The following is a 27,984-nucleotide window of genomic DNA, read 5'->3' as shown; positions in this document are numbered from 1 at the left end:
GAAAATAATCTCTGCAACTGCAGAAGAGGCTCCTGCTGCTGACAAAAGCTGGTTTAGCACTTCCAACAAACTCTGGTTCCATGGACTTAGCTAGTGATTTCCACCAGCTTCTGTCAGTAGTAGCCTCTCTTCTGCAGGTACAGAGAGAATATTTTCTTCATTTTAGTTTATTCAACTAGTTCAGTTCAAAGACTAGCTCACCGAAAGTTGAGAAACCACTTGAGAGTTGAAAACACCCTGAAATAGCTCAGGACACGTTCATTTTATACCCTTATGTTTAGAGTACTTTCTGTTACATTTCAGTTCCTGTACAGACCAATAACTAAAGGATAGGTTGTTAGAGAATGTCAGGCAATGATTTATACCAACAGCAAGTCACATGTCTGTGACACAAGGAGCTGTGAGATTGAAGCCATTCTATCTAGAAGAGACAGAAGAATATTATTGCCAAGTGTCTAAAACTATCGTCTTCTTAATCTAGATTAATTTGAAAAATAGTTCTTTCATGCGCAAATGTCCTCTAGTCATTAGGAGAGCAGAACAATGATACCTATTGTCAGGTTCCTTTACTGCAAAACTGGGCCCCAAGTTTTTCTATAAGGGCAACATTTGTGTTGCTTTGTAGAGGAAGGCCTTTCACAAAGCAATGTCTACTCTCACAAAGAAAAGTATCTTTCTGAAAGTGCCCTGCTCAGAAAGAGGAGCTTCTGCACTAAGTGGGTAATTTCACAAAGATCCTTTTTCATGTGTGAAATAAACCACTGCTGGTCTGGAGATCCTTCCTGAACCCCAAAATACTTGGAAGTGAACAGAGATCCGCAGAACACACACACACAGCTTTAGCTCTGCTCTAGTGAGGATGTCAGTCCAACAAGCACCCTGTTTCCCAAATATTAGTGAACTGTGTAGAAAGGAGTGAGAGACACAGAGAGAGAAAGCATGTGCATACATCCAGTTTCTCATGGCAGGGAATTGGGGATGTGGTACTAGAAGGCTGGCATCCTTAGAGGCTGTGGTATAATGAACTAATGAGTCATTAGCATTACTTGCCGGAGTATCTCCAGTTTGCAGGTTGCATGTCTCAATCCTTCACAAAGCTGCTGCACTCCTGAATATCCCAGTTTATTTATCTCCAGGTCCAGCTCTCTCAGAGTCTGGTTGGTGCTGAGAACACAGGAAAGACCCTGACAACAAGCAGCCGTGAGCATGCAGTAAGACAACCTGCAGCAGGCAGAGATTTAGGAGAGAGTTAGGGTTGGAAATAATCCTTTTCTTTACCTAATTCATTACTGCAACCTCCTGGTAAAGGAAAATGAGATCTGTCAGATGTTAAATGGACAATAGAGAGGACCTGTGATCACTTATGAATGGCAGAGACACACTTTAAAAATAGGCAAAGATTAAAGAAAATGCACCTTGTATAGGGACATGAGTTTAAACAGAGAGACCTAAGTATCTATCATTACGAATATCAAACATTATAAGTGTAACCCTTCTGCCCCTCTGAGTTGGCAGCAACAAGGGCCGGGTTCAGTATCCAGGGGTTCCGTTTCAATAACACAATGCAAAACCGGCTCGAGCCCCCACCCAGTGACCTGGGACAATTACCTACCACCCCCCTGGGCGCCTCTAGGAGGCAATACTTCCCCACTCGCAAGCACAGAGTCCGAGTGTAGCAAAATCCTTTTAATAAAGGAGGGAAACAATGCGGCATCACATTGGAGAGACACCACAAACAGGACTTTACACAAACCATAAGCAAAAAACCCACCTCCAAGTACATTTGGCACTGTCCTCTCCCCCTTAGGGTCTTAAGTCCAATCACCCCAAAGTCCAACAACCCAAGAGTCTCTGTCTCTGGTCAGTGCCACCCCAGAGTTCAAAAGTTTATCTGCAGAGTTTTACCCCCCCAGCCTGGGTGGAAATGGGGGCGGGGGCACACGCAGGGTGTTAAGGGACACCTTACGTGGGCCAGGGCCGACTGCCCCGCTTCTCTGTGGAGTTCTGCTGTAGCCTTCACCACGACTAGCTCCACTCCACCAGCTGTGCCGCTCCTCCAGCCAACCCGTGAACCGCATCAGCCGTCCACGCGAACTGCTCCACACTGCTCACTGTTCCACGGGCTGCGCCAACGTGCTGCAGACTGCTCCACTCTGCCAGCTGCTTAGCGATCGATCTTCAGGCTCCTCCACTCAGTGATCTCAGCTCAGTAAGCTTAGCTCTTTTAGTGATTTCAGCTTGTAGTAGAGGAGCCCCAGTGCCACCTTGGGCCAACGTGAATTCAGGTCAGCAGCCTCCAGATGGACTCCTAAAGGATTCAAAATTAGCTCTGCTCTTTAACAGTGGAGAGTGGAGGATATGCAATTGGTGTTCCAGGCCCTCAAAAGGGGCCCATACCATCAGGTACACACACCAGTCCCCAGCCTCTCTCCCTTCACTGGGTTTTGGAACCCATGTCCCTTGTCTAGCAAGTACTATTTAATGTAGGTTGTCATTTCTGTCATAAAGCAGTCTCATAGTTCCTCATTCACATAATTAAGGTAACAGCCCTTTTTTTCCTTCCTGCCCCAATAACAAAGAAATTGGGGATTCCACAGTGTGAAAATAACCATCTCATGCTGCTGTGTGTTATGCTAAGTGGAGTGGGTTTACCAATGCAAATGCACATTCCTAAAATTCCTTTGCCCACTCCTCATAATGTACCACCAGATGTCAGGGTAGATCTCATCCTGACTCTGCTTACATCCTCCCCCCAGCCGAGAATTTGTCATCCCGACAAATCACATTCCCTACTATACCAACTTACTGGTCCCCTCCAAAGGGCCTCAGATAGCCCACTTTAGCTTTCACAAACCTGTGTGCTAAATGTATTGGCTCCTCACTAATCACCGCAGGTGCATCGTAAGTTAGCCGTTTCACTGGTCTTATTACTCTGTCTCGCCTATGGAGAATCTCTGTTGTTGTGGTAGGGGGGACATCCTCTTGAGTGACGGATGGGGAGGTTTCCTGTGAGTTCCCCTCGGATACTGGCATAGGCCCCTGCATTTCTAGTTCTAACAGTGGAGGATCGAAGGTGCTTGGGACATCTTCCATCTGTATGTCGCCACTGTCCAATAATCTGTGTAAGTCATCACACGGGGGTTCCACCAGTGGCTCAGGAGTGTCAGGGATGGGCCTAAATACTTCTGCCATAGGGTTTAGGGTGGAAGAGGAGGTAGTCTCTTTTGATTCAGCTGACCAAGACTGCAATCTTGTCTTCATCCTAGGATACACCATGGTTGTGTCTTCCTCCTCAGACTCACTCTCAGATGTGCTGAGTAGGGGTAGGTTAGCTACAGGAGGCCGGCTGTCCACGTTGGAAGGTGGCTTTGGTACAGCACCTTCGTTCTGCCCAGTTGCCCTGTTGTGGCCCATCTCATAAGGGCTGCCTACCAATTCCCCCACCGGGAGCAAAAGGTTTCTATGCACGGTCTTTGTCTGCCCTGGACCCTCTTCAGGTTTGATCTTGTAGACCGGCAGCTCTCCTAGCTTTTCCATCATCAAGTAAGGTATTGCCTTCCATCTGTCAGCTATCTTGTGTTTGCCAGCAATACCCAAATTTTGCAGCAGGACTCTGTCCCCTGGCTGGAGCTCTTGCAGACGTACTCTAGCATCATATCGATGTTTGTTACGATCTGCATTCTTCTGAGCTGCAGATGTAGCTAAGTGGTAAGCATCCCGCAGCTTTTCTCGTAGTCGGGATACATATTGCTGATGGGTTTCATAGCTATCGCCATCCTCTGATACACCAAAGCACAGGTCTATAGGTAATCTTGGTTCTCGCCCAAACATCAAGAGATATGGGTTGACTCCCGTAGCATCGTTCTTGGTGGCGTTGTAGGCGTGCACCAGAAATGCAACATGTTGGCTCCAGGTTGCCTTCTGCTCTGGCCGCAAAGTCCCTAACATATCTAACAGGGTTCGGTTGAACCTCTCTGGCTGAGGGTCACCCTGCGGGTGATAAGGCGTTGTCCTCGACTTTTTAATTCCTGCTATCCTCAGCACCTCCTTCAGAAGGTGACTCTCAAAGTCTCTTCCCTGATCCGAGTGTATCCGGGCTGGGAATCCATAAACTGAGAAATATTTTTCCCAAAGTACCCGAGCGACAGTGGTGGCCCTCTGATCATGTGTGGGATATGCCTGCGCATATTGCGTATAATGGTCGGTCACGACCAGAATGTTCCCAATATTCCTCTTGTCCACTTCTAAAGACAAGAAATCAATGCAAACCAGCTCCAGAGGTTTGTTGCTGGTAATGTTCTTCAGATATGCAGCCCTCGTGGGCAGAGTTTTCCTTTGAACACATCGAGCGCAGGTCTCACATTTCCTGCGAACATCTTCAGCCATCCGGGGCCAATAGAACCTACTTCGGATAAGTTCCAGGGTCCTCTCCATCCCTAAATGTCCAAAGTCATCATGCAGGGCCCTCATGGCCAGGGCTCTGTATTCTTTTGGCAGCACTAGTTGTTTCTGTTGCTTTTGTAGAGGGTCTGTGGTCACATGGTGTAGCACTCCCTGAATCAGTTTTAGCTTGGTCCATTCTCTCAATAGTAGTTTGCCCTCTGGGGTAGGTGGGACAACCGCAGCTGGGCCTCGCCCCTCCCTTTTGGCAAGTAGCGTATCATGAATGTCAATATCTTGCAGCTGGGCTTCCTGCCAGTCAGCCGCATTGAGCACGGGCAAGGGAGATTGGTCCAAAGCAATATAGTTCACTGAAGCAGAAGGCACGCATTCAGGGGGCAGGCCCAAAGCTTCAGCAACGCATCCATGAAGGCTCTCATGGGCCTCTGGCTCTCGGCGACTCACACTGCAAATAGCTCTCACTCCATCCGTGGGTATCACAGCAACTCCTGGTGCTTGTGGATGCCTGGACAATGCATCTGCATCTACATTGCTTCTCCCTGATCGGTATTGAATGCTGAAGTCATAGCTAGCCAAAGCGGCCACCCATCTTTGCCCTGTAGCATCCAGTTTAGCACTTGTTAACACATAAGTCAGTGGGTTGTTGTCTGTCCACACCTGGAACTGAGCACCATACAAGTAGTCTCGAAATTTCTCAGTGATGGCCCATTTCAAGGCCAAGAACTCCAGCTTGTGGGTGGGATAGCGTGTTTCACTATCAGACAGTCCTCGGTTGGCAAAGGCTACAGGTTTACGCGTGCCTTCCACCTCCTGGTACAGTACTGCTCCCAGACCCTCCAAACTGGCATCTGTATGCAGGATAAATGGCTTGCTTGGTTCAGCAAAGACTAGGACAGGGGCATGAGTTAGGCAAGTAATGATTTCTCGAAAAGCCTTTTCACATCTCTCATTCCACCGTGGCCCAAAGGGTTCGAAGGGGCCATAGTGTCTCTGCACGGAAGGCCTTTTATTCCTGGTCTTAGATTTGTTCTTGCTGGACTGATATCCCCTGGTAAGATCATTGAGGGGTTTTACAATTGTAGCATAGTTTTTTACAAATCTGCGGTAGTAGCCACTAAACCCAAGGAAAGTCTTGAGTTCTCTGTAGTTGCGTGGACGTGGCCATGTAGTGAGTGCTTCTATTTTATCGGGATCAGTACTCACACCCTCTTGGACACGATGTGGCCCACATACTTCACCGAGGTCCTGCAGAACTGGCATTTGTCAATTGAAAGCTTCAAACCATAATCCTCCAACCTATCAAGCACTTTAAGAAGTCTTTCTTCATGCTCTTCCAAAGTTCTTCCAAACACAATCAGGTCATCCAAATAAACTAACACTTGCAGTAAATTCATGTCTCCCACAACTTTCTCCATAAGACGTTGAAATGTGGCAGGTGCTCCAGAAATCCCTTGGGGCATGCGTTCGAACTGATAAAACCCTAATGGGCAGATGAAGGCTGTCTTCTCCTTATCTTCTTCACCCAGAGGGATCTGGTAGTATCCACTCCGAAGATCCAACACAGAGAACCACTGGCTTCCCAGTAAACAGCCTAAAGCTGGAAATGGGGGGGGCACATGCAGGGTGTTAAGGGACACCTTACGTGGGCCAGGGCCGACTGCCCTGCTTCTCCGTGGAGTTCTGCTGTAGCCTTCACCACGACTAGCTCCACTCCACCAGCTGTGCCGCTCCTCCAGCCAACCCGTGAACCGCATCAGCCGTCCACGCGAACCGCTCCACACTGCTCACTGTTCCACGGGCTGCGCCAACGTGCTGCAGACTGCTCCGCTCTGCCAGCTGCTTAGCGATCGATCTTCAGGCTCCCCCACTCAGTGATCTCAGCTCAGTAAGCTTAGCTCTTTTAGTGATTTCAGCTTGTAGTAGAGGAGCCCCAGTGCCACCTTGGGCCAACGTGAATTCAGGTCAGCAGCCTCCAGATGGACTCCTAAAGGATTCAAAATTAGCTCTGCTCTTTAACAGTGGAGAGTGGAGGATATGCAATTGGTGTTCCAGGCCCTCAAAAGGGGCCCATACCATCAGGTACACACACCAGTCCCCAGCCTCTCTCCCTTCACTGGGTTTTGGAACCCATGTCCCTTGTCTAGCAAGTACTATTTAATGTAGGTTGAGTCATTTCTGTCATAAAGCAGTCTCATAGTTCCTCATTCACATAATTAAGGTAACAGCCCTTTTTTTCCTTCCTGCCCCAATAACAAAGAAATTGGGGATTCCACAGTGTGAAAATAACCATCCCATGCTGCTGTGTGTTATGCTAAGTGGAGTGGGTTTACCAATGCAAATGCACATTCCTAAAATTCCTTTGCCCACTCCTCATAATGTACCACCAGATGTCAGGGTAGATCTCATCCTGACTCTGTTTACATAAGCAAAATGTTTATAAAATTATACAAATAAATGTCCATGTGGTGATGCCTCTTCATCAGGTTCTGGACACTAACAATGGAAGTAATGATATTAAAGGTGTTTGGAATTGTTTCTAGGTGGGATGGATTAAATCTAAATAGTGTCCAGAATAACACTGAGACCCCAAAACCACACCTCTACTTCACCTCCCATCTTCTGTAAGGGAGTAGTCTCAAATGCACCTTTATGGGTAATGGGAGGATGTCCCACCTCCTATGGCTCCTTATCTTCACACCTACAAGGGTGAAAGTGATGGGGGAGGGCAGAGAATTATCTTCTCTCTTTCCTACATGCCATGTGGTATGGGATGTCCTAGCGATACCTGTGACTCAGGTGACCACCCACAGCACAAGGGTTGGATTAGTGCCGCTAGATCTGGCCATAATCCTCATTAGTTGTTTCTTTCATTTATTTAAGATGTCAAAACAGTTACTAACTTTGGGGCACGCCAAGTAGAGAGACCTGTCGAATGAACTATTGATTGTCACCACAATCCTCCATAACCAGGAAGTTCTGTGCTCAGAGTTTCAGCCCCCAAAACCTTATTTCCATAATTACCCTTTGCATCAGAATATACCCCTGTATTCACACCCTACACTGTAATGATCTTTGTACAAAGTGTGTCATTTGAAAACTCATAATTTGCTGGTCAGTATTGTCCTGATAAAATATGTGTGTCAACATTGTATGTAAAGTTATAAGATTTCCCTGTATGCTTTCATTAACCCATGTTCCAAACCTTAGAGACCTGCCCAAACAGAAGTTGGGAAACAGGTCTGTCTTAAACAAAGTAATTGTGCTCTGCTTAATTTGCATTTAAGCAGTAAACAGAGTAATCAAGCAGAAAGGAAAGACAAAGGAAATTCAAACAGGTGAAAAAACCAGCAGGGACTTCCACATAGACTCTTTTTTCCCTAGTGCCCAGCTGGAAAGGTTTCTGAAGGGAGGGATTGAACCTAAACAAAGGAGGGACAAACACCCCAAGGCACTCCTCTCAATCTCCATGCCCATCTGATTCTCTGCACCTAAAGCAACAAAGGAAACATTTGTTGAACTCTGGGACAAGGTGTCCTGATCGACAGGGTTTGGTCAGTAAGACTGCGGGAAGCATGTGGTGAGAAATTTTGCTTGAATCTGATAAATTTTGTTAAGTTAGGTAATAGTAAATATTATTTTTCTTGTAACCATTTATGACTTGTATGCCTCATTACTTGTATTCACTTAAAATCTCTCTCTTTGTAGTTAATAAACTTATTTTATTGTTTTATTTAATCCAATGTGTTTAAACTGACGTGCCTGGGTAACTCCATTTGGGGTGACAAGTTGTGTGCATACTAATATATTAAAGGAATGACGGACTTAAAATAACTTGAATTGTCCAGGAGAGGGCTGGGTAGTACAGGACGTATATTTCTGGAGGAAAATCTAAGACTGGAGGTGTGTTGAGGTCACCCTGCAGTATAACCAAGGCTGGTGAGAGCCAGAGTGTAACCAAAGTGTGGCTGGCAGGCTGTAGTTACACCCAGAGACTCAGGATGTGACTTGCATTCTGGAAGGCTGTTTGTGAGCAGCCCAGGTGAAAACCACTTCAGCAAGACATTGTAAGGCACCCAAGGTTGGAGGGCAGAGATGACATCTGCTCATTAGTTCATAGAATATCAGGGTTGGAAGGGACCTCAGGAGGTCATCTAGTCCAACCCCCTGCTCAAAGCAGGACCAATCCCCAGACAGATCTTTACCCCAGATCCCTGGGTGGCCCCCTCAAGGATTAAACTCACAACCCTGGGTTTAGCAGGCCAATGTTCAAACCACTAAGCTATTCCTCTCCCCCTCCCTCTACTTTGGATTGTATCCTGGTATGTCACACCCTTTCTGCACCCTTCTGAGTTCTTTAACATCATTTATACAACGGAACCCAGAAAAATGCACAGTATCCATAGGCTGTCTGCAATGAGTCACATATAAATAGATTGGAGAGTGAAGCAGAACTCCACTTACTGGAAGATTGTAAAGGGGACCAGCAACTACTTACACTAGTTTCTGCAGTTTGCAGTCTGGATGTTTCAGTCCTTCACACAACAGCTTCACTCCTGCATCTCCCTGATTATTGCCTCTCAGGTCCAGCTCTTTCAAGTTTTGATTTGTACTGAGAACTGAAGCAAGCTGCTTGCAATCAGAGTTACTGATACAACAGTTTCTCAACCTACAAGAGACAGGGAAAAACAGAGAGAATTGTTTGCTTGCTTCTCAAAAATTCATTAGTGTTTCTCTCCTTCTGAATTATAGCACTATGATAATTCTATAAGAGTGGTGGTAGCTGCCCCATAGTTAAAGTGAACTTTGTAACACAATGCCTCCAGGAGCATTTATTTTTCAAACATTTAACTGAAATGCCAAAACCCAAGATATAGAATATAAACATTGAACACTATTTGATTTTTTCATTGTAATTTGATGAAAATATCATTTTGCAAGAAATTTACAAACTATACTACACTCTGCGACCTGCCCTTTGGCCATGTTGTCACTCCTTATGTGTTGATTGCTAGAATCAGTAATATACCAGGAACGTTTGTTTATAGAACATTTTATAACTTTTTAGCTAGACCAGAAAATATGTGCACCAAAGCTATCCTGCAGAATTTGACAACAAATCTGCAGCAGCATGAATACTGTTATTCACTTAACACTTCTGGAGACAGAAAAATAAAGAAAGAAAAGACAAACCGACTGGCTCAACAAACCATCAACCTCCCCTGTAGTCTAGGAGAAAGTTCCCTGAGTTGCGAAGACCCAGAGTTCAACTCTCACCTTCTAACTGTTGTTTAAATTCCAGTGCAATTATTATTGACTAATCTAGAAGACAGTTAGGGAAGAGCTATTGAACTTTAACAGTGACCACTGCTAGAATAACTCCCAAGGTGGGAGGGTAAGATGTATTGCTCTATTAATATAAAAACAGATGACATCACTGCTAATGGGTTGCATTAGAATACAAGTTTGATGTAGCTGGGGTACATATTGCTTTTGGGTATCTGCTAGAAATGGAAGTGAAAGCCTTAGATTCATAGACTTTATGGTCAGAAGGGACCATCATGATCATCTAGTCTGACCTCCTGCACAATGCAGGCCGCAGGATCTCACCCACTCCTGAAATAGACCCCCTAACCTCTGGCTGAGTTACTGAAGTCCTCAAATCATAGTTTAAAGACTTCAAATTACAGATAATTCATCATTTACACTAGTTTAGACCTGTAAGTGACCTGTGCCCCATGTGAAAATCCACCAGGGTCTTGGCCAATCTGACCTGGGGGAAAATTACTTCCCGACCCTAAATATGGCGATCAGTTAGACCCCAAGCCTGTGGGCAAGACCCACCAGGCAGATACCTGAGAAAGAATTCTCTCTAGTAACTCAGAGCCCTCCCCATTTAGTGTCCTGTGTCCAGCAGTTGGGGATTTTTGCTGCTAGCAGTCACTGATGGGCCACACACCATCGTAGGAAATCTCATCACACCATCCCCTCCATAAACTTATCCAGCTCAGTGTTGAAGCCAGTTAGTTTTTTTGCCCCCATATCTCCCCTCAGCTTTCTTTGGTTAGGCTAAACAAGCCAAGCTCTTTGAATCTTCTCTCATAAGGGAGGTTTTCCATTCCAAGGATCATCCTAGTAACCCTTCTCTGCACCTGTTCCAGTTTGAATTATTTTTTCTTAAACATAGCAGACCAGAACTGCACACACACTGTTCCAGATGAGGTCTCATCAGTGCCTTGTATAATGGTACGAACATTCTCTGTCTTTACTGGAAATACCTCGCCTGATGCATCCTAGGACTGCATTAGCCTTTTTCACAGCTGCATCATATTCACAGATCATAGTCATGCTGTGATCAACCAATACACCCAGGTCTTTCTCCTCCTCTGTCACTTCCAACTGATAAGTCCCCAGCTTATAGCAAAAATTCTTCTTGTTAGTCCCTAAATGCCTGACCTTGTATTTTGCACTATTAAATATAATCTCATTTATATTACTTCAGATTACAAACTCATCCAGATCTTCTTGTATGATATTCTGGTCCTCCTCTGTATTGGCAATACCTCCCAGCTTTGTGTCATCTGCAAATGTTATTAGCAGACTCTCACTTTTTGTGCCAAGGTCAGCAATAAAAATATTAAATAAGATGGGCCCCAAGAACGATCCCTGAGGAACTCCACTAGTAACCGCCCTCCAGCCTGAGTTCACCTTAGTATGACCCATTGTCATCACCCCTTTAACCAGTTCCTTATTCACCTTTCAATTCTCATATTAATCCCCATCTTCTCCAATTTAACTAATTTCCATGTAGAATTGAATCAAATGCCTTACTGAAATCCAGGTAGATTAGAACTATTGCATTTTCTTTGTCTAAAAAAATCAGTTATCTTCTCAAAGAAGGGGATCAGGTTGGTCTGGCACAATCTATCTTTTGTAAAACCATGTTGTATTTTATCCTAATTATCTATGTCCTTAACTACTTTCTCTTTCAAAATTTGTTCCAAGACCTTGCATACAATTGAGGTCAACTAACAGAACTGTAGTTTCCTGGATCACTTGTTTTCCCTTTTTTTGAAAACAGGAACTATATTAGCAATTCTCCAATCATAGGATATGACCCCTAAGTTTATGGATTCATTAAAAATCTTTGCTATTGGGCTTGCAATTCATGTGCAAGTTCCTTTAATATTCTTGGATGGAGATTACCTGCCCCCCCCTGATTTAGTCCCATTAAGCTCTCTGAGTTTGGCTTCCACCTCGGATGTGGTCATTTCTACCTCCATATCCTTGTTGCCATTGGCCACCCTGCCACTACCCCTAAGATCTTCATTAGTCTCATTAAATACTGAGGCAAAGTATTTGTTTAGCTGTTGGGCCAGGCCTAGATAATCTTCAATCTCCACCCCATCCTCAGTGCTTAGTGGTCCCACTTCTTCTTTCCTTGTTTTCTTCTTATTTATATGGCTAGAGAACCTTTTACTATTGGTTTTAATTCCCTTTGCCAAGTTCCAATTCTGCTTGGCTTTTGGCAGTTCTCAATTTAACCCTACACTTTTTGATGTCCAAGAGGCAGCTTTCCGTGCTGATCCCTCCTATCTTCCATTCCTTGTAGGCTTTCTGCTTTCTGTTAATCACCTGTTTGAGATGCTTGCTCATCCAGCTTGGTCTGTAACCCTTCCCTATGATTTTTTTCCCCTTGTAGAATGCCTTATGGAGTGCATTGTCTAACAATAATGTAGACAATATGAAGATGGAAAGAAATGCACAAGTATTTCCCCTTATTTTTGTTCTTTCAATGTTTGACTGATTGGCATATGTCCTTGTCACAGGCTGATTCCTCACTCTGGCACGTTGAGTGCAGAATGTGGGGGCCTGCAAGGACTTTCAAAATTAATACTGGCCACTCCAGGCTTGTATTAAACTCCCAAGGTTACAGCTTGTCTCTGACCTTGGATTGGTAGATGCTGCCACCATCCAAGTGCAGAACCCCTTTGAGAGCCCAGGAAGGCGCACTTGGGAATTCCTTCCTGTGGTGCACCCTCCTGCCCATTCACTCCCCCTCCAGTGAAGAACTGGGAAGGAAAAGAAAAAAAAAAGAAATCAGCTGTTGCCACCAGCTAACTAAAAAACACGTGCACAAACCTCCTAAGATACAGAAATCCAATTAAATTCTTAAAAAAAGGTAAATTTTATTGGAAAAAGAAAGAAAACACATCTGAAAACTCAGGATGTTAGGGATTAAACACCAACAATAACTTTCTTGAGGTCCATCTTAAAGGTTACAAGCAAACAAAAACAAAACAAAAGCACCTGGGGTTAGCACAGGGGAATCCACAAACCAAAAGAAAGAAAATCCCTGATTGCGTCTTTCTAACATTTCCTAATCTACTTACATATCTGGGGTTTCAAATGAACAGTTTCTAGGTATGATATAGATGATTTCTCATACATGGCTTCCAAGTTTCTTACAGCATAGGTGCTGCCTGGTATCTCTCGGTGTCCAAGAGAGCAAAGACACAGACCACCAGCAGTTTTTCCCAATTTGAAAAGGTACAGCTTCCTATTGGTTCCCCATGTCAGGTGCCAACTCATTTTAAACTTACCTCTTAACCCTTTACAGGTAAGGCAGTTAGGGTACAGCTGCTAAGGAGGATTCTACAGCTAACTGAATGGTTGGGGAGTTACACAAGGGTGCTACCCCCCTCATTTATCACAGTCCTGCTGTAATCTTAACTGTAATCTATACAGTAATGAATCTGAACCTGTAATGAATGGTCTGTTCAGTTGTTTTGAAGGATCAGATGCTCAGGTAAAGGCACAGGGATTCTTGTTTTCTTTGATGAAATACTCTTTCAGCTCTTAAGGTTTTGTCTTTTCAAAAACTCAATAAAGCCTTTAAAGAGAAAAGTAGCTATATTAATGAAACTATATACTTGAGAATTTAATTACACAAGTCTGGAAATTCAGACATACAGTACAGTATGCTACAATTGGGCCTTTTTTTATATTGTTCATACAACACTGGGGAGTTTGTCCTAAAATGTATCAGGGACAATTGAGGAGGAGGAAGAAATGGACACAAGTGATAGCCAAGAACTTCCTGAGGGCTCCTCTTCTTCTTCCTCCCAGGATGATAACTGGACATCACCCTTTAACCATCATTTGAACAAGAGCAGTTTTTAGGCTACAGCTCTAGAAACTGAGGCAGCAACAGTCTAGGAAAATATCACCAGCTTTTCGCTACATGGGAACTGCCCCAGAAGAGGAAGGTGGCTCTCCCTGTTAATTAACAAGGGTTTTTTTTTCAAGTCAACAAGCACCTGATCACTAGACGTTCGAGTCAATGGGAGTCTTTCCACTTCAATGGGTGCTGGTTTGGAGCCTAAAGGAGTTAGTTATCATAGATGACCATGGCTGTGGTAGAGTGGCAGATGTCCCTGCGGAGGGTCCGCTGGTCCCGCAGCTCCGGTGGACCTCCCGCAGGCATCTCTGCGGGAGGTCCACCAAAGCCGCGGGACCAGCGGACCGTGGGACCAGCGGACCCTCCACAGACACGCCTGCAGGAGGTCCACCGGAGCCGCCTGCTGCCCTTCTGGCGACCGGCAGAGCGCCCCCCGTGGCATGCCGCCCTGCTTGGGGTGGCGAAATGTCTAGAGCCGCCCCTGGGTAGAGCTCTGCCTCAGGAAGGAGGTCACCTGTGGAACTCAGGAGATTTGCAGGAGCAAGTTGGGAGTAGAGAGGAGCCTCTCTCTTCACACTATATCCCCAAATCCTCCATGTCCTAGAGGCTACACAGACCTGCACATCTACCAACATGATATATGCCATCATGTGCCAGCAATGCCCCTCTGCCATGTACATTGGCCAAACCGGACAGTCTCTACGCAAAAGAATAAACGGACACAAATCTGACATCAGGAATCATAACATTAAAAAACCAGTGGGAGAACACTTCAACCTCTCTAACCACTCAGTGACAGACTTGAAGGTGGCAATTTTGCAACAAAAAAACTTCAAAAACAGACTCCAAAGAGAGACTGCTGAACTCGAATTAATATGCAAATTAGATACAATTAACTCAGGCTTAAACAAAGACTGGGAATGGTTGGGTCATTACACTAATTGAATCTATTTGCCTATGTTAAGTTTGCCTCACACCTTCTATGGATCATCTTAATTATCACTTCAAAAGGTTTTTTTTCTCCTGCTGCTGATAGCTCATCTCAATTGATTAGACTCCTCCTGTTGGTATGCATACTTCCACCTTTTCATCTTCTCTGTATGTATAAATATCTCCTGTCTGTGTGTTCCATTCTATGCATCTGAAGAAGTGAGCTGTAGCTCACGAAAGCTTATGCTGAAATAAATTTGTTAGTCTCTAAGGTGCCACAAGTACTCCTGTTCTTTTTAAGGATACAGACTAACACGGCTGCTACTCTGAAACCTAGAAAATTGTGTTTATTTAACATTATGGTTGAGCATTTAAATGCACAGCAGGCAAAAAAAGTCCCTTATTACTATTATTTATTTGTATGGCAGAAGTGCCCAGGAGCCCTAGTCATGGACCACGACCCCATTGTGCTAGGTGCGGCAAAAACACAGAATGGGGCCCACAGTAACTTCATCCCACTGCATAGTGTGACAGACCCAAGCCAGTGGGGTACAGGAGTCTGGTAGAAGGCAAATATACTGGTCACTGGATGAGTAGTTTTCTGTTCCCTGAGTGACCAGAGCAGGGGCTGCACTAGAGTAATCAGGAACCTGCTAGAACCAATTAAGGCAGACAGGCTGATTAGATCACCTGCAGCCAATCAAGGCTGGCTAATCAGGGCACCTGGGTTTAAAAAGGAGTGCACTTCAGATTGTGGTGCGTGTGCAAGGAGCTGAGAGGGAGAGAGTGTGCTGCTGGAGGACTGAGGAGGAAGATCCTGTGGTGAGGATAAAGAAGGTGTTTGGAGGAGGCCATGGGAAAATAGCCCAGGGAGTTGTAGCTGTCATGCAGCTGTTACAGGAGGCACTATAAGCAGCTGCGATCCACAGGGCCCTGGGCTGGAACCCGGAGTAGAGGGCAGGCCTAGGTTCCCCCCAAACCTCCCAACTCCTGATCAGACACAGGAGGAGTTGACCCAGACTGTGGGTTCCACCCGAAGGGAAGATCTCTGAGGCGAGCAAATCCGCCAATAAGCGCAGGACCCACCAAGATAGAGGAGGAGCTTTGTCACAATAGATACACCAAATGTAAATATGACAATGTATTCAAAATACTAACTATGACACCAGCTTTCAGTTCTGCTCACAGTAGGAACTATTGGCCAGATCCTTCAGTATGGTAGAGACCTAATCCATGCAGCTTGCTGAAAGAACCAGGGCAAAGATTGACTCTGAGCTACCATTACAGTCTTTTGACATCTGGGTTTGCCCTGTCCTCTGAGACCTGCGGCCAGCTCTGCTCGCCAGAACTGCCAGGGTGCAGCACACTGTGATTATGCATTTTCCCCTGGCCATGCCTACACAGGGGCTTGAGCAAGCTATATCTCTATGCCTCCCAGGGATTCCCTTATGCCAGAAGAATCCACAGCTGCCCTGTTAGGGGCTTTATGGCCCATTTATGCCACTGAAATGATATAAAGGTGCCAAACCAGGATCAAGGATCTGGTCTCATAATTTTTAATTTCTTATGTCTGTTATGTGTGAAATTACCACTATAATGTTGCATTAATGATGTTTTGCACTGAATATAAACCTGATTTTTTTCAAACCACTACTCATATTACTTATCCATAAGCCCCTTTCTTACTCTGGTGTAATGGAGTAGACCAGGGGTCGGCAAAGTTTCAGAAGTGGTGTGCCGAGTCTTCATTTATTCACTCTAATTTAAGGTTTCGTGTGCCGGTAATACATTTTAATGTTTTTAGAAGGTCTCTTTCTATAAGTCTATAATAGATAACTAAACTATTGTTGTATGTAAAGTAAATAAGGCTTTTAAAATGTTTAAGAAGCTTCATTTAAAATTAAATTAAAATGCAGAGCCCTCCAGACCAGTGGCCAGGACCTGGGCAGTGTGAGTGCTTGCCTACCCCTGGAGTAGACTCTAGGACCCCGTACATGCTAGGGAGGAAGTGCTCTTCTGCTGCATCCCTCTAATGTCAGCTGCTAGACTCCTGAATAAAGATACAGAGTAATATATACTGACAGGTGGCTCCTATTACATCCAGCACAGAAAAAAGGTTGGAATGTTTCTGTGAGACAGAGGGAACAAGGTGCTGGGGCCGAACAGTCCTGTGGGGAAAAAACCCTAGGAAAATCCACACTGAGAAGATAGCTTAGACTGAATTTTTGTTTGCTTGTTATTTTGTAAGTTACTAATAAAGGCAAATACCAGGAGAGGGATAAGTTTGGGTTATGCCCTTTGGTCCAAATTCTCTGCTGCTGTGAATGGGTGAAGCGCCATTGACTTCAAAAAAGTTTTGCTCATGTACACTAGCAGAGGATTTGGCCCAGTGTGAATATACTCTGCTCATGGCAGGTTGGGAACTCTATCTACTTACACATAATTACCTATTGAGACACTCTTAAGAACATAAGAATGGCCAGTTCTAGCGTATTCTTGACGTTATGTAGCACCCAGAATAGCAGGCAATATTTTGAGTGTGGCACTCAAAATAGTGGGCAATATTTTGGGCACTTACTGGAGAATTGTAAAGGAAAACATCAGTTACTTACACCAGCTTCTGTAGCATACAGTTGGAGTGTTTCAATCCTTCACACAGGAGACTCAGTCCTTCATTCATCATACAACTCCGAAAACTATTACCTCTCAGATCCAGCTCTGTCAGCATCTGCTTTGCACTAAGAAGTGAGGTGAGAGTCTTATAATCCTCATAATTGAGCTGGCACCATGGAAACCTGGAGGAGATTGAAAAGAATAGACAGGTGATTGTTTAGAACTAGCCAATCTGGAGAGCAGGGCCAGCTAGGGGGTGGGATCCTGGGGGGCAGTTAGGGTCAGGGGTCCCAGGAGGGGGTGATCAGGGAGCGGGGGGGGGTTGGATTGGTTGGGGTTTCTGTGGGGGTCAGTCGGAGGGAGTGGATGGTGGCAGGGTGGGGCTTCCCTCCCCGTGGAGTGTCCTGTTTTTTGAATGTTAAAATATGGATCCCTACCATTCACAGCACTCACAGCAGGCTGCCGCATGAGGTCCCCCTCCTTCCTTTCCAGTTGGTAGTGGCCAAGGGAATGCTGGGAAATGTAGTTCTTTCCCTGCTCCAGGGCTGGCTCTATAGGCAGGGAGCTAACCAAGGAACTACAGCTCCCAGAGCCCCCTGTTGGTTCTGCCGCCCCTGCAAATGGGCTGCCCCAAGCAGGTGCTTGCTTTGCTGGTGCCTAGAGCCGCCCCTGCTGGAGAGTTCACTTCAGTGTGCCAAATTCATGTGAACCAAATTCATCACCAGTCTATATTAATTGTGTTCAGTAGAATTACATCAAGGAAGGAGTTGGCCATGCGTTGTTTCAATAGATTCTTTTATCCAAAACAATAACAATACAACAATAGTATAATGAGTGTTTAAATAAATGAAATGATCCCTGAAATAACACTAGTTAAGGCACAGGGAATAAATGCTGTAGAGATGCCATGTGTAGCCAATGATTTTAGTTTAGTATTCATTTATTGCGTGATATTATGATTAATCAGTGTTATACTACCTATATTCATTGTATGTTAATCAGAGTTGATCTGTAGGATTATAAGTCACAGGTGCCAACTTACTAATGTGCCGGGGATGCTCGACCCCCAGGCCCTGCCCCCACTCCACCCCTTCCCCCAAGGCCCCACTCCACCCCTGCCCGACCTCTTCCTGCCTTGTTCCTCCCCGAGCATGCCCGTCCTTGTTCCTCCCTCCTGCCCCCAAAGCCTCCTGCACACCGCAAAACAGCTGATCGTGATGGGTGGGAGGCATGGGGAGGAAAGGAGGGGGAGGTGCTGATTGGTGGGGCTTGCTGGCAGGCAGGAAGCACTGGTGGGAGAAGGAGCCTGCCGGAGCATTTTTTCGCAGTGGGCCAGCCCCGGAGCACCCACAGAGTTGGTGCCTATGATAAAAGTATAAGATTGATCAGTATTTAGAAGAACTATGTAGTTAGGGTGACCAGATGTCCCAATTTTATAGGGACAGTCCTGATATTTGGGCCTTTTTCTTATACAGGTGCCAATTACCCCCCACTCCCTGTCCCGATTTTTCACACTTGCTATCTGGTCACCCTATATATAGTAGACATGAGTAAGACAAGCTGAAATGGAAGAAACTGTGGCATGAGGTTCATTTTCCTCTAAGTCAGAAACAGGTAATGCCGCTTCCCTTCAATCCTTCCTAAATAGGTTATAACCATTGATTTTAATATTCCAATTGTGTGGATCATCCCACCAAGTTTCAGTAATACCATCTAGATTGAATTTATGCTCATAAATGAGCAATTCCAATTCCTACTATTTATTATCCAGCTCCAGGCACTGGTGTATAGGCAATTCAAGATTCTCTTCTCTTCATGTTCTTGGTTTCTTGATTAATTTTGTTCTCAACATCTCAATTTTGTGCTAAATGAATGCTATTTTCCCTTTTTACCCTCCCCTTCTGTTATAGTTTAATGCCCCCCTTGACTACTCTATCCAGCCTATCCCTGGGAAGATTGGTCCCCCTTCTACTGAGGTGATGAAGGCCATTCAAAGTATACAGTCCCCTATTCCCAAAGAAAGTGGACCAATGTTCCACAAAACCCAAACCCTCCACCCTGCACGACTTACCTAGCCAACAGTTCACTTCCAGAATCTTCTGCCTTCTGTCTTCCTTCACTTGTGGGACAGAAAGGATCTCAGAGATCATGTGGACATTCTTCTTCTTCAGCACATTTCTGAGATTCCTGAAGTAACCTATTAACTATGCAATATGCCACAACACGTCATTAGTGCTGATATGAGCCATCACCTATGGATCCTTGCCCATCAGCTTCAGAACCCAAGCCAATCTTAGAGTAAGGTCTCGTGTTTTGGCTCCTGGAAGGCAGCGCGCCATCCTGTTGTCCTCCCATCCCTTGCAGAATATTCTTTCAATTCATCTGAGTACTGAACACCCAAGAAGGATCATTTGTTGTCCTTGGAGGGTTGGAGAACTCTTTGTGGACAAGCTTAATTTTCTTACAGGTTGGGCCAAGTTGTCTTCCACAGGTGTGTCCCATACACCTCCCCATTCCCTTAGACAAGCTACAACTTGAGAATTATCTTCCACAGTTTCCATGTTGAGGATCTGGCATTGATTGGAAATTTTGAATTGTGTGGAATTCCTCCTGGTCCTCTTTTCTCTGGTGGCCACAGCCTGCCCATCCTTGTCTGTTTCCAAATGTTGTACAATGCTGCTGTGACCTCATGCCTCTGGTGGTTACAAACTGCCAGGTCTCCTCTGACTTCCTTTCTCTCTGACTCCTTGCTGGCCAGATCTTTTCTTCCTTGAACTTAAGGTACTGATGTTTCCTGAACCTGGCTACATAAGAACTTCTCAGAGTCTCTCATTCTCAATAGCATCTGTTACTAGTCCCTCCAATCCAAGAATCTTTTCCTCCAGCACTGCCACGAACTTGCACTTCATGCCCAGGAAAATCCTCCTGGCATCAGGCAGGAAAGAAAACATGGCACATCCATTGCAGGTCACCACCTTGTTCCATCACTGGCCATCTTGAAATCACAAGTAGAGCTGAACCTGGAAGGAGAGCCTCTCACACACAACCCCCCCTACCCCAACCACCTCCAAAATTATCCTGTTAGCTGCCTCTGTTTGCAGCTCTCAAGTTCATCTAGCAAGTGACTTTTTATACCAAGTCTCCCTGCTTAGCTCAGCTCTATCCCTACCACTAGGGTGTAAGTAACCACTCAGACTTCAAACATCGGGACTGATCAAAGCTCCAAGGGTCAGAACCGCATGGCCCTTACCAGGGCACTCACAAACAGACCTGTCTAAACTGTTTCCTCAGGGGGGCACGGCCCAGCTACACAGCCCGTACACAGAAAACAAACCAGCAAATGGATCACATACCATTCACCATGTCCCACTACCTCCTAGCCAGGGACAGCGAGTTGTATGGGCCTGGGGTGCCCATGCTCCATCAATGTCGGGGCCGGGTCTTTCCCCCATCCCCACCTGCCACCCCTTTGACTTTGACTGTGATTTATGCATCATCGTTAGAGCCTGGTCCTCCTGGATTTCCAACAGTTCTGTTTTTACAGTAGATGTTTCCAAAACCATGGTTTGGGGAATCAGACAGCCGTCGTTGATCACATCAACCATGAATGGGTTTACAAGAAAGGCAAAACAGGATCTCAATTTCTACAAGTCTTCAAACCTGGCCCCAAAGTCATCAAGTAGTCCTTGTAATTTACCTCTGTGTTCCTCAAGTTTGTGATCTTCTTCTACTTTGATTTCAGGGAATGTGTTTACCCTACTCTTGAGATAGGTAAAGTGATTGAAGTCTCTTGACACTTTGTCTCTTTGAAGAAGCTTTAACTTGTTCTCGAAGCTGAAGACTCTCTGAGTAAGATCAGAAATAATCTTATCCTTCCCTTGGAGTTGAGAGTTTGCAGATGCTGCATAATATCAGTGAAAAACATCAGATCCTGCACCCATTTCTCATCTTCCAGTTATGGATAGGACTTTTTCTTTTCCTGAAGGAAAGCACTGATAGATTCCATCAGTTCCATGAACCTATTTAAGACACTGCTGGTTGATAACCACCTCACAATACAGTAGAAAGAGACGTTGTTAGGTTTGTCTTCAAGATCCAGCTCTTTGATGAAATTTTTGAACTGTTGATGAGTCTTTCCATTCAAGCGGATAAAATTAACAATTTCTAGGACCATTTTTGTAACATTTTCGTACTTGAAGTGTCTGCCTGTGAGATGATCATGATGAATGAAAGGGAGAAACTCCAGAAATTTGGGATTGCTTTTCAAGAGTCTGATAAGGCCTAATTCCCCCCACACCTTTGCAGGTGCTCCATTCGTTGCAATACTGACACGTTTATCTAGCAGTACATCAGCATTTGTCAATGTTTTGTCAAGTGTGTTCTTTACAGCAATACCATGGGTTGTTTCTTCTAGCACCACTAAGTCCAACATTTCTTCTTTCACAATTAGATCTGTGGAAACATAGCAAACAAATATCGCTAGTTGGGGTTTATCTCATATATCTGTGGATTTGTCAACAGCTAGGCTGAATGCTAGAGAATTCTTCAGATTGTTTTGCATCTTTCTTGCAAAATCAGCACTGATCTGGAATATATATCTCTCCATAATGTGGCGCGAAATTGGAATTTGCTTTATTAATCATTGAAGTTTTGTGTTACTTGGATCTAAAATTGCAACCACTTCTGCAACATTCTTCTTAACAAATTCTCCATCAGAATATGGACGTTTAGCACAAGCGATATTCCATGACATAAAAAAAAATTAACTTTGGTTGTTTTGTCAGCTTCCTTACTCAACACCGAAAGTAGTGTCTGACTATTTAGACACAATTTTAATGTGGGTAGATTGTCTTTCCTTAATTCTGATTAGAGTATTTAGACTAAAATTATTGTGATTCATTTTGTAGTGACTGATGCTGTATGGACGACACTTGAAGATATTATGAATATCAATATTGTAAAATTGTAAAGAGTTGTCCCAGATATGCCATGTAAGGGGTCTGCAAAAATGTTATAATTTTCCAGATATGATAAGCTTGTTTATGTTTCTATCACCTTTGTATTGTAAGTTATATGTATGGGTATATCTGTAGTTACAAACTTGTGCTGTGCATCTGGGTGACACCCCAGACAGATTAGCGTTAGCACTGCCTAGTCAGCTTGATGACCCATCAAGGGACATCAGCTATGCAACTGACTCATTGAGGCCTTGTCTACACTACCAAGTTTTGTTGCCAAAAAATGCCTTTTGGTGACAAAACAGCAAGAGTGTACACACTGCAATGGGACTTCTGTTGGAAAAAAATGCCCAGTTTTGGCAACAAAAAACTTCCACCCCTTCAAGAGACTTCTGTCTTTCCCCCTCCCTTTATTGTCAGCAAACAGCCAGTGTAGACAATACGCCTGTTTTTGTTGTTTTTTTGTTTTCTTTTATTGGCCTCCAGAAAGTGTCCCACAATTCCCATGCTGCCGCTTTGGTCATCAGTTTGAACTCTGCTGCCCTGCAGCCAATCTGCCCCTCCCCCTTGCAAGTGCTGGGAATTTTAAATCCCATGACCGGCTTCCTGGCTCAGCATGGAGAGGGGTCCTGGCATCTTCCCAGGTGAGCATGGCTGGCTATCGCACCAAACTCGCTCCTGCTTGGACCACCGTGGAGCTGTTGGATCTGATCTGTATATGGGGAGAGGAGTCTGTTCAGTCCAGCTGCAAGTGACCCGTAGGAATTGGGACACATGGGCAGATATCTCGAGGTTTGTGTGAAAAGGGCTAAGATGGGGACATGCAGCAGTGCAGAGTGAAGATAAAGGAGCTGAGGTTGGCATACCATAAGGTGAGGGAGGAAAACCATCGCTCCAGTGGTGTACCTAAGACCTGCCGCATCTATAAAAAGCTGAATGCTACCCTCGGTGGTGACCACACCTCCATAGCCAAGAGCCCCAAGGATACTTCGGAGGCAGCAGAAAGAGGAGCTAACCCAGAGGCTGAAATTCTTGATGAAGAAGTGGAGGTAGAAGAGGACGTGGAACTCCCAGCAGTGTTTCCCGGTGGGGCATGCAGCCAGGAACTCTTCTCCACTCCAGAAGTGCTCTCTGGGGAGCAGGAAGCAGATGAGATGAGAGAGTTGCTGTGTAGGGAATCAAAGTGGGAGGCAGGTTGTGTTTTTATGTCAGCTGGACATTGTCCTGTGTAGCTAATCTGCATGGCCAAGCAGGGTGTTGATGGACATCGAGATCTGCATGGAATCCTCCAGAGAGAGGCTCTGGAAATTTTCCAAGAGGCAGTTGTTAATCCTCTGCCACAGATTCCAAGGGAATGCAGTCTTATTAGTTCCCCAATTGTAGGAACAATGTCCCATGCCATTTAGCAATCACTGCAGCTGGGACCAAAGCGGCACATAGCTGAGCTGCATATAGACCGGGGTGAAAGTCACAAGCATGCAGTAGTTGTGCCCTGGTTTCCCTGCTTGCCTGCAGCAGTGAGATGTCAGCTAGGGGGCCCACCTGTGGAAAAGTGTTGGATAATTTTAGAATGAGTTCCCTGCAAAGCTGCACTGGAAGCTGTGACTGTTTTGTCCATATGCACAACCGCCCTCCCCCCCCACCCCGATCCGACACTCACCATGACCTAGAGTCAGTGAAAAACTGATTGCTACTAGTTGCAAAAGGCCCTTGTTACTGAAATGTTTCAGTCATTTGCTGGAAGGTAACAATCCCTCATCTGTGCATTGTCCACAGCAGCTGAGACCTTGAGGAACACACCACACACCCCTGCCGTCCGGCTTCGGCACATAAGAAAGAAGACGCAGCAAAGAAGATATGTTCAGAGAGATGATGCAGCGTGCTGACACACAGACTAGGGAACAGAAAGAGTGCTGGGAAGCCAAAATGCAAGACAGAAAGAAGAATCAAACGTTTGCTAGGGAAGCAACTGAGCAGATGATAAAAGTAATGGAGGATCAGACAGAGATGCTCAAGTCTTTAATACAGCTGCAGACTGAGCAGATCCATGGTCAACCTCCACTGCAGCACATGCACATGCACAATTCTTTGCCAACCCTACCGCCCTCGACACCCACACATTCCTTTTCACTTCACAGCGCTCCTGAGTTTCCCATCTCTCCACCCCCTCTCACAGCTTGGACAATGATAGCTGGAGCTACACACACTTGTGAGGTCTTACCCTTTTTAAAAATAAATAAAGGCAAAGGTTTTTAATGGTACAATGTTTTTATTCTGTGTTCTACAAAATCATATGGCAATCAGTTCACTCTCGGGAACAGGTTTCTAAAGCATTTTCTTGCATGGATCTTGGGCCCCAAAATTGTATATGGCTGCACCAGGGAAGCAACTCCCAAGCAGACGTGTTAGTGCCCCTCATTGTTGAAGTGGTTCCTTAAAGCCTCTCTGATATTAATAGCAGCCCTCTGGGCTCCTCTGACAGCTCAAGCATCTGGCTGTTCAAACTGTGCAGCCAAGCACTCTGCTTCAGTGCTCCACACCTGAGCAAACACTTCACCCTTAGATTCACACACCTTATGCAAAGTGCAGCACACGGCTATGGCCACGGGAATATTATCCTCGGTATCGTAAACCCTGCCATTGAGACCCCTCCAGAGAGCTTTCAAACGGCCAAAGGCACATTCGATTACCATGCGGCACCTGCTCAGCCTGTTGTTAAAATGCTCCTTGCTGCTGTCCAGGTGGCCTGTGTAAGGTTTCATGAGCCAAGGCAATAAGGGGTAAGCTGGGTCTCCCAGGATTACTATGGGCATTTCCACATCCCTCACTGTGATCTTGTGGTCTGGAAAGAAAGTCCCCACCTCCAGCTTTCTGTACAGGCCACTGTTCCTGAAGATGCGTGCGTCATGCACCTTTCCAGACCAGCCTGCAGTGATGTCCGAGAAACGCCCACTGTGATCCACAAGTACCTGCCACATCATAGAGAAGTATCCCTTCCTATTGATGTATTCTGAGGCAAGGTGGTCTGGCGCTAAAATTGGAATGTGTGTGTCATCAATCGCCACAGTTAGGGAAACCCATCTCTGCAAAGCCATCCACTATTTCATGCACATTTCCCAGAGTCACAGTCCTCCGTAACAGGATGTGATTTATTGCCCTGCACACTTAGAGTAATACAGCCCCAACAGTGGACTTCCCCACTCCAAATTGATTTGCAACTGACCGGTAGCAGTCTGGATTCGCCAGCTTCCACATAGCGATTGCAACACCTTTCTCTACCAAAAGGGCAGTTCTCATTCTGGTGTCCTTGCGCCACAGGTCAGGGGCCAGCTCAGCACATAGTTCCAGGAAGGTTGCTTTATGCATCCTAAAGTTCTGTACCCACTGCTCTGTATCCCACGCCTGCATGACAGTGCGATACCACCAATCAGTGCTTGTTTCCTGAGTCCAAAAGCGACGGTCTGCCGTATGCAGCTGCTCTGTGAATGCCAAAAGCACTGATAAGTTGCTGCTGTCCATATCATGCAGAATGTTGGGCACCTGCGAGTTGTCCTCTGTCAGTAAAAACTTTGTGAGTAACTGTGCTGCCATACGCGATGTCCTCACGGCACTTAACAGCACATAGGAAGGATCCATCCTTTCTCACTGCAGATGCTGGCACGCACTGCAAAGACTGACAGTTGGAAAAACGTCCCGAAAGGAAGCCAGAAACCACTGGAGGGCTGGGACACAAAGCGGTGCATGACGGTACATTTTTCACATCCCAAGATGCGCTGCGCTCCAGTTCCGCCTTCCCACAACACCTAGCAACAGATGGTGTCACCAGGGACTGTGGGATACCCACAGTGCATTACTCACACTGTCAATAATAGTGCCCAGAATGTGGACACAATCTGTCGACACAGGAAGCAAATGCAGACTCACTTTGGCGACTTTGATTCTGTCAATTTTTTTGCGTCGACAATAGTTTCATCGACAAAACTTGGTAGTGTAGACAAGGCCTTAGAGAAGACAAGGGATACACCTTATGACTCAGCAGGGCATGCCTATGGACAGAACTCTACGGCTTCCAGGCCATGTGCTGGGCAGCCTGTGTTTGGAACAAAGGAAATCAAGCTGCGTGGCAAAAGACTATAAAAGGCAGCTGCATCTTCTGCTTTTTGTCTTCATTCCTGCCTTCTTACCTCTGGAGTCACCTTTCTACAAACGAAGCTTTGAACAAAGGGCTGAATAACCCATCCAAGCTGTGGATGTGTTCAGGGACTTTCAAGACCACAAGCTCACCAATACTGCTAGGAACCTGATGGACATTGAAGTCTTTGTATATATGTGACTGTTTTACCATTTAACATCTCTCTTCTTGTTCTTTTTTCTTTAAAATAAACCATTAGTTTTAGGCACTAAAGGATTGGCTGGCAGCATGGTATTTTGGGTAAGATCCAAACCTGGCGACGTGGGTGACCCTTTGGGGTCAGAAGAACATTTTGTATATGTAAGAGTTTTTTTTTAAATAACTTCACTGTACTGGACCTATGTGCTGATTGGGAGCCAGAGTACTGGAATGCAATAAAGCGGTCTGTGTAATTTCTTTTTTGCTTCTTGATAACCAGTGTGGGAGATCAGAAGCACAGTTTGTAACTGGTTGAGGAGTCTAACTTCAGTGTTACCCACTAGTCCTGGGAGTATATCTGCTCTCCCTTTTGCAGCCTCCCTGACCTTGGCATTTCCAGTGAGGGCTGCCCTAGGCACACTGAGTCACAGTGATGTTTCAAGTTGCTCCCTTTGTAGTAAGCTATGCATTGCAGATAAGACAGAGATTTGCCACCTGTAATGGTGAATGCAAAATGTTTCTCCCAATCTGGTTTAAAACTTCCGTTTTCTTCTTTATACTTGTGTTTCTTACAATTTGAAGATTTCATTGTAATCCGCAAAATTAAAGTAGGATTAACACTTAAATCTAAAACTATTCAAATGCAATTTATGAACAGTAAACACAGCCTGTATTCTGCAGAATGCAGGGAGATCGCAAGCACATGAGGTCTGCACAGCACAATGTCTGAATACAGAATGACAATTTCCTGATATAAAGCACATGTGACAGCTTCTCTTTCTATTGGTCTCACTCACAATAGCTCAGCTTAAATTCTCTTGAAGTATTTCCCAGAGTCCCTGCCCCCCATTCTCTGCCTACCAGACTGAGGGGCAGGGTGGAAGCTTAGGGGTTCTGCCCTATGGCAGGGTGGTGGGGCTAGGGGCTTCTGCCCCAGCGCCTCCCATGGGGCAGAAGCCCCAATGGCTCACAAACCATGGCTTGACCACGTCTGTCCTAGACTGATACAAAGAAATGCCTCAAAGCAATCATCTCCCAGCAGGTCTGGGCAGTCTGTTTCATCCAGTGGACAGAGAGAAACACAGTAACTTATGAGAAAATTTGTAAACTGCAATAACTTGGTCATCTCTCCACTCCTTCACAAACAACTTCAAAGTGCATATCAGCTTCCTCAGAGGCTATTGTTGGTCTTCAGATTTTGCAATCTTTCATCTGTCCTTAATTTCTATCTTCCCTCTCTGGGTTCTGGACTGCTTGCTAATTCTTTGTAGTCCTTTCCAAACTAGTGGTATTAGACTACCTATGTATGAGACTAATACAATTTCATTCTTAATTGCAAATTTGTCATCTTCTAACAGAGAATCCAGCTGTTTGTTTTTTTCCCTCCCATGTCAGTGTTTCAGAGAATTTAAGGCATTGGAAGCTATTGAATAAACTTGTGGCACAGTACCTGAGTATATACGGGGGTTGGGGGGCGGGGGGAAATTGGGCACCAGCTCTTTGACCTGGCAGCTGCCTCTGTCTTTTTTATAACAAGACAAATTCACAAGTAAAGGTAAAACTATCATACTACT

At 45.2% G+C, this 27,984-nt stretch overlaps 1 protein-coding gene across 1 annotated transcript in view; it reads right to left on the bottom strand.

The window, feature by feature from the left end:
• The window catches only part of LOC120403989 (NACHT, LRR and PYD domains-containing protein 3-like), an 85,159-nt gene that overhangs the window by 37,657 nt on the left and 19,518 nt on the right, over positions 1-27,984 (bottom strand). Inside the window, exons 10-11 of the mRNA XM_039536005.1 lie at positions 8,897-9,067; positions 1,051-1,221 (exon numbers count right to left, since the gene is read on the bottom strand). Of these exons, the coding sequence (XP_039391939.1) occupies positions 1,051-1,221; positions 8,897-9,067 (342 nt within the window). The remainder of the gene's footprint in view (positions 1-1,050; positions 1,222-8,896; positions 9,068-27,984) is intronic.

The sequence above is a fragment of the Mauremys reevesii genome, linkage group 4, assembly GCF_016161935.1.
Source record: "Mauremys reevesii isolate NIE-2019 linkage group 4, ASM1616193v1, whole genome shotgun sequence".
Classification (NCBI taxonomy): Eukaryota; Metazoa; Chordata; order Testudines; family Geoemydidae; genus Mauremys; species Mauremys reevesii.
The sequence above is the reverse complement of the archived record's forward strand: the minus strand, read 5'-3'. Positions and strand labels throughout refer to the sequence as shown.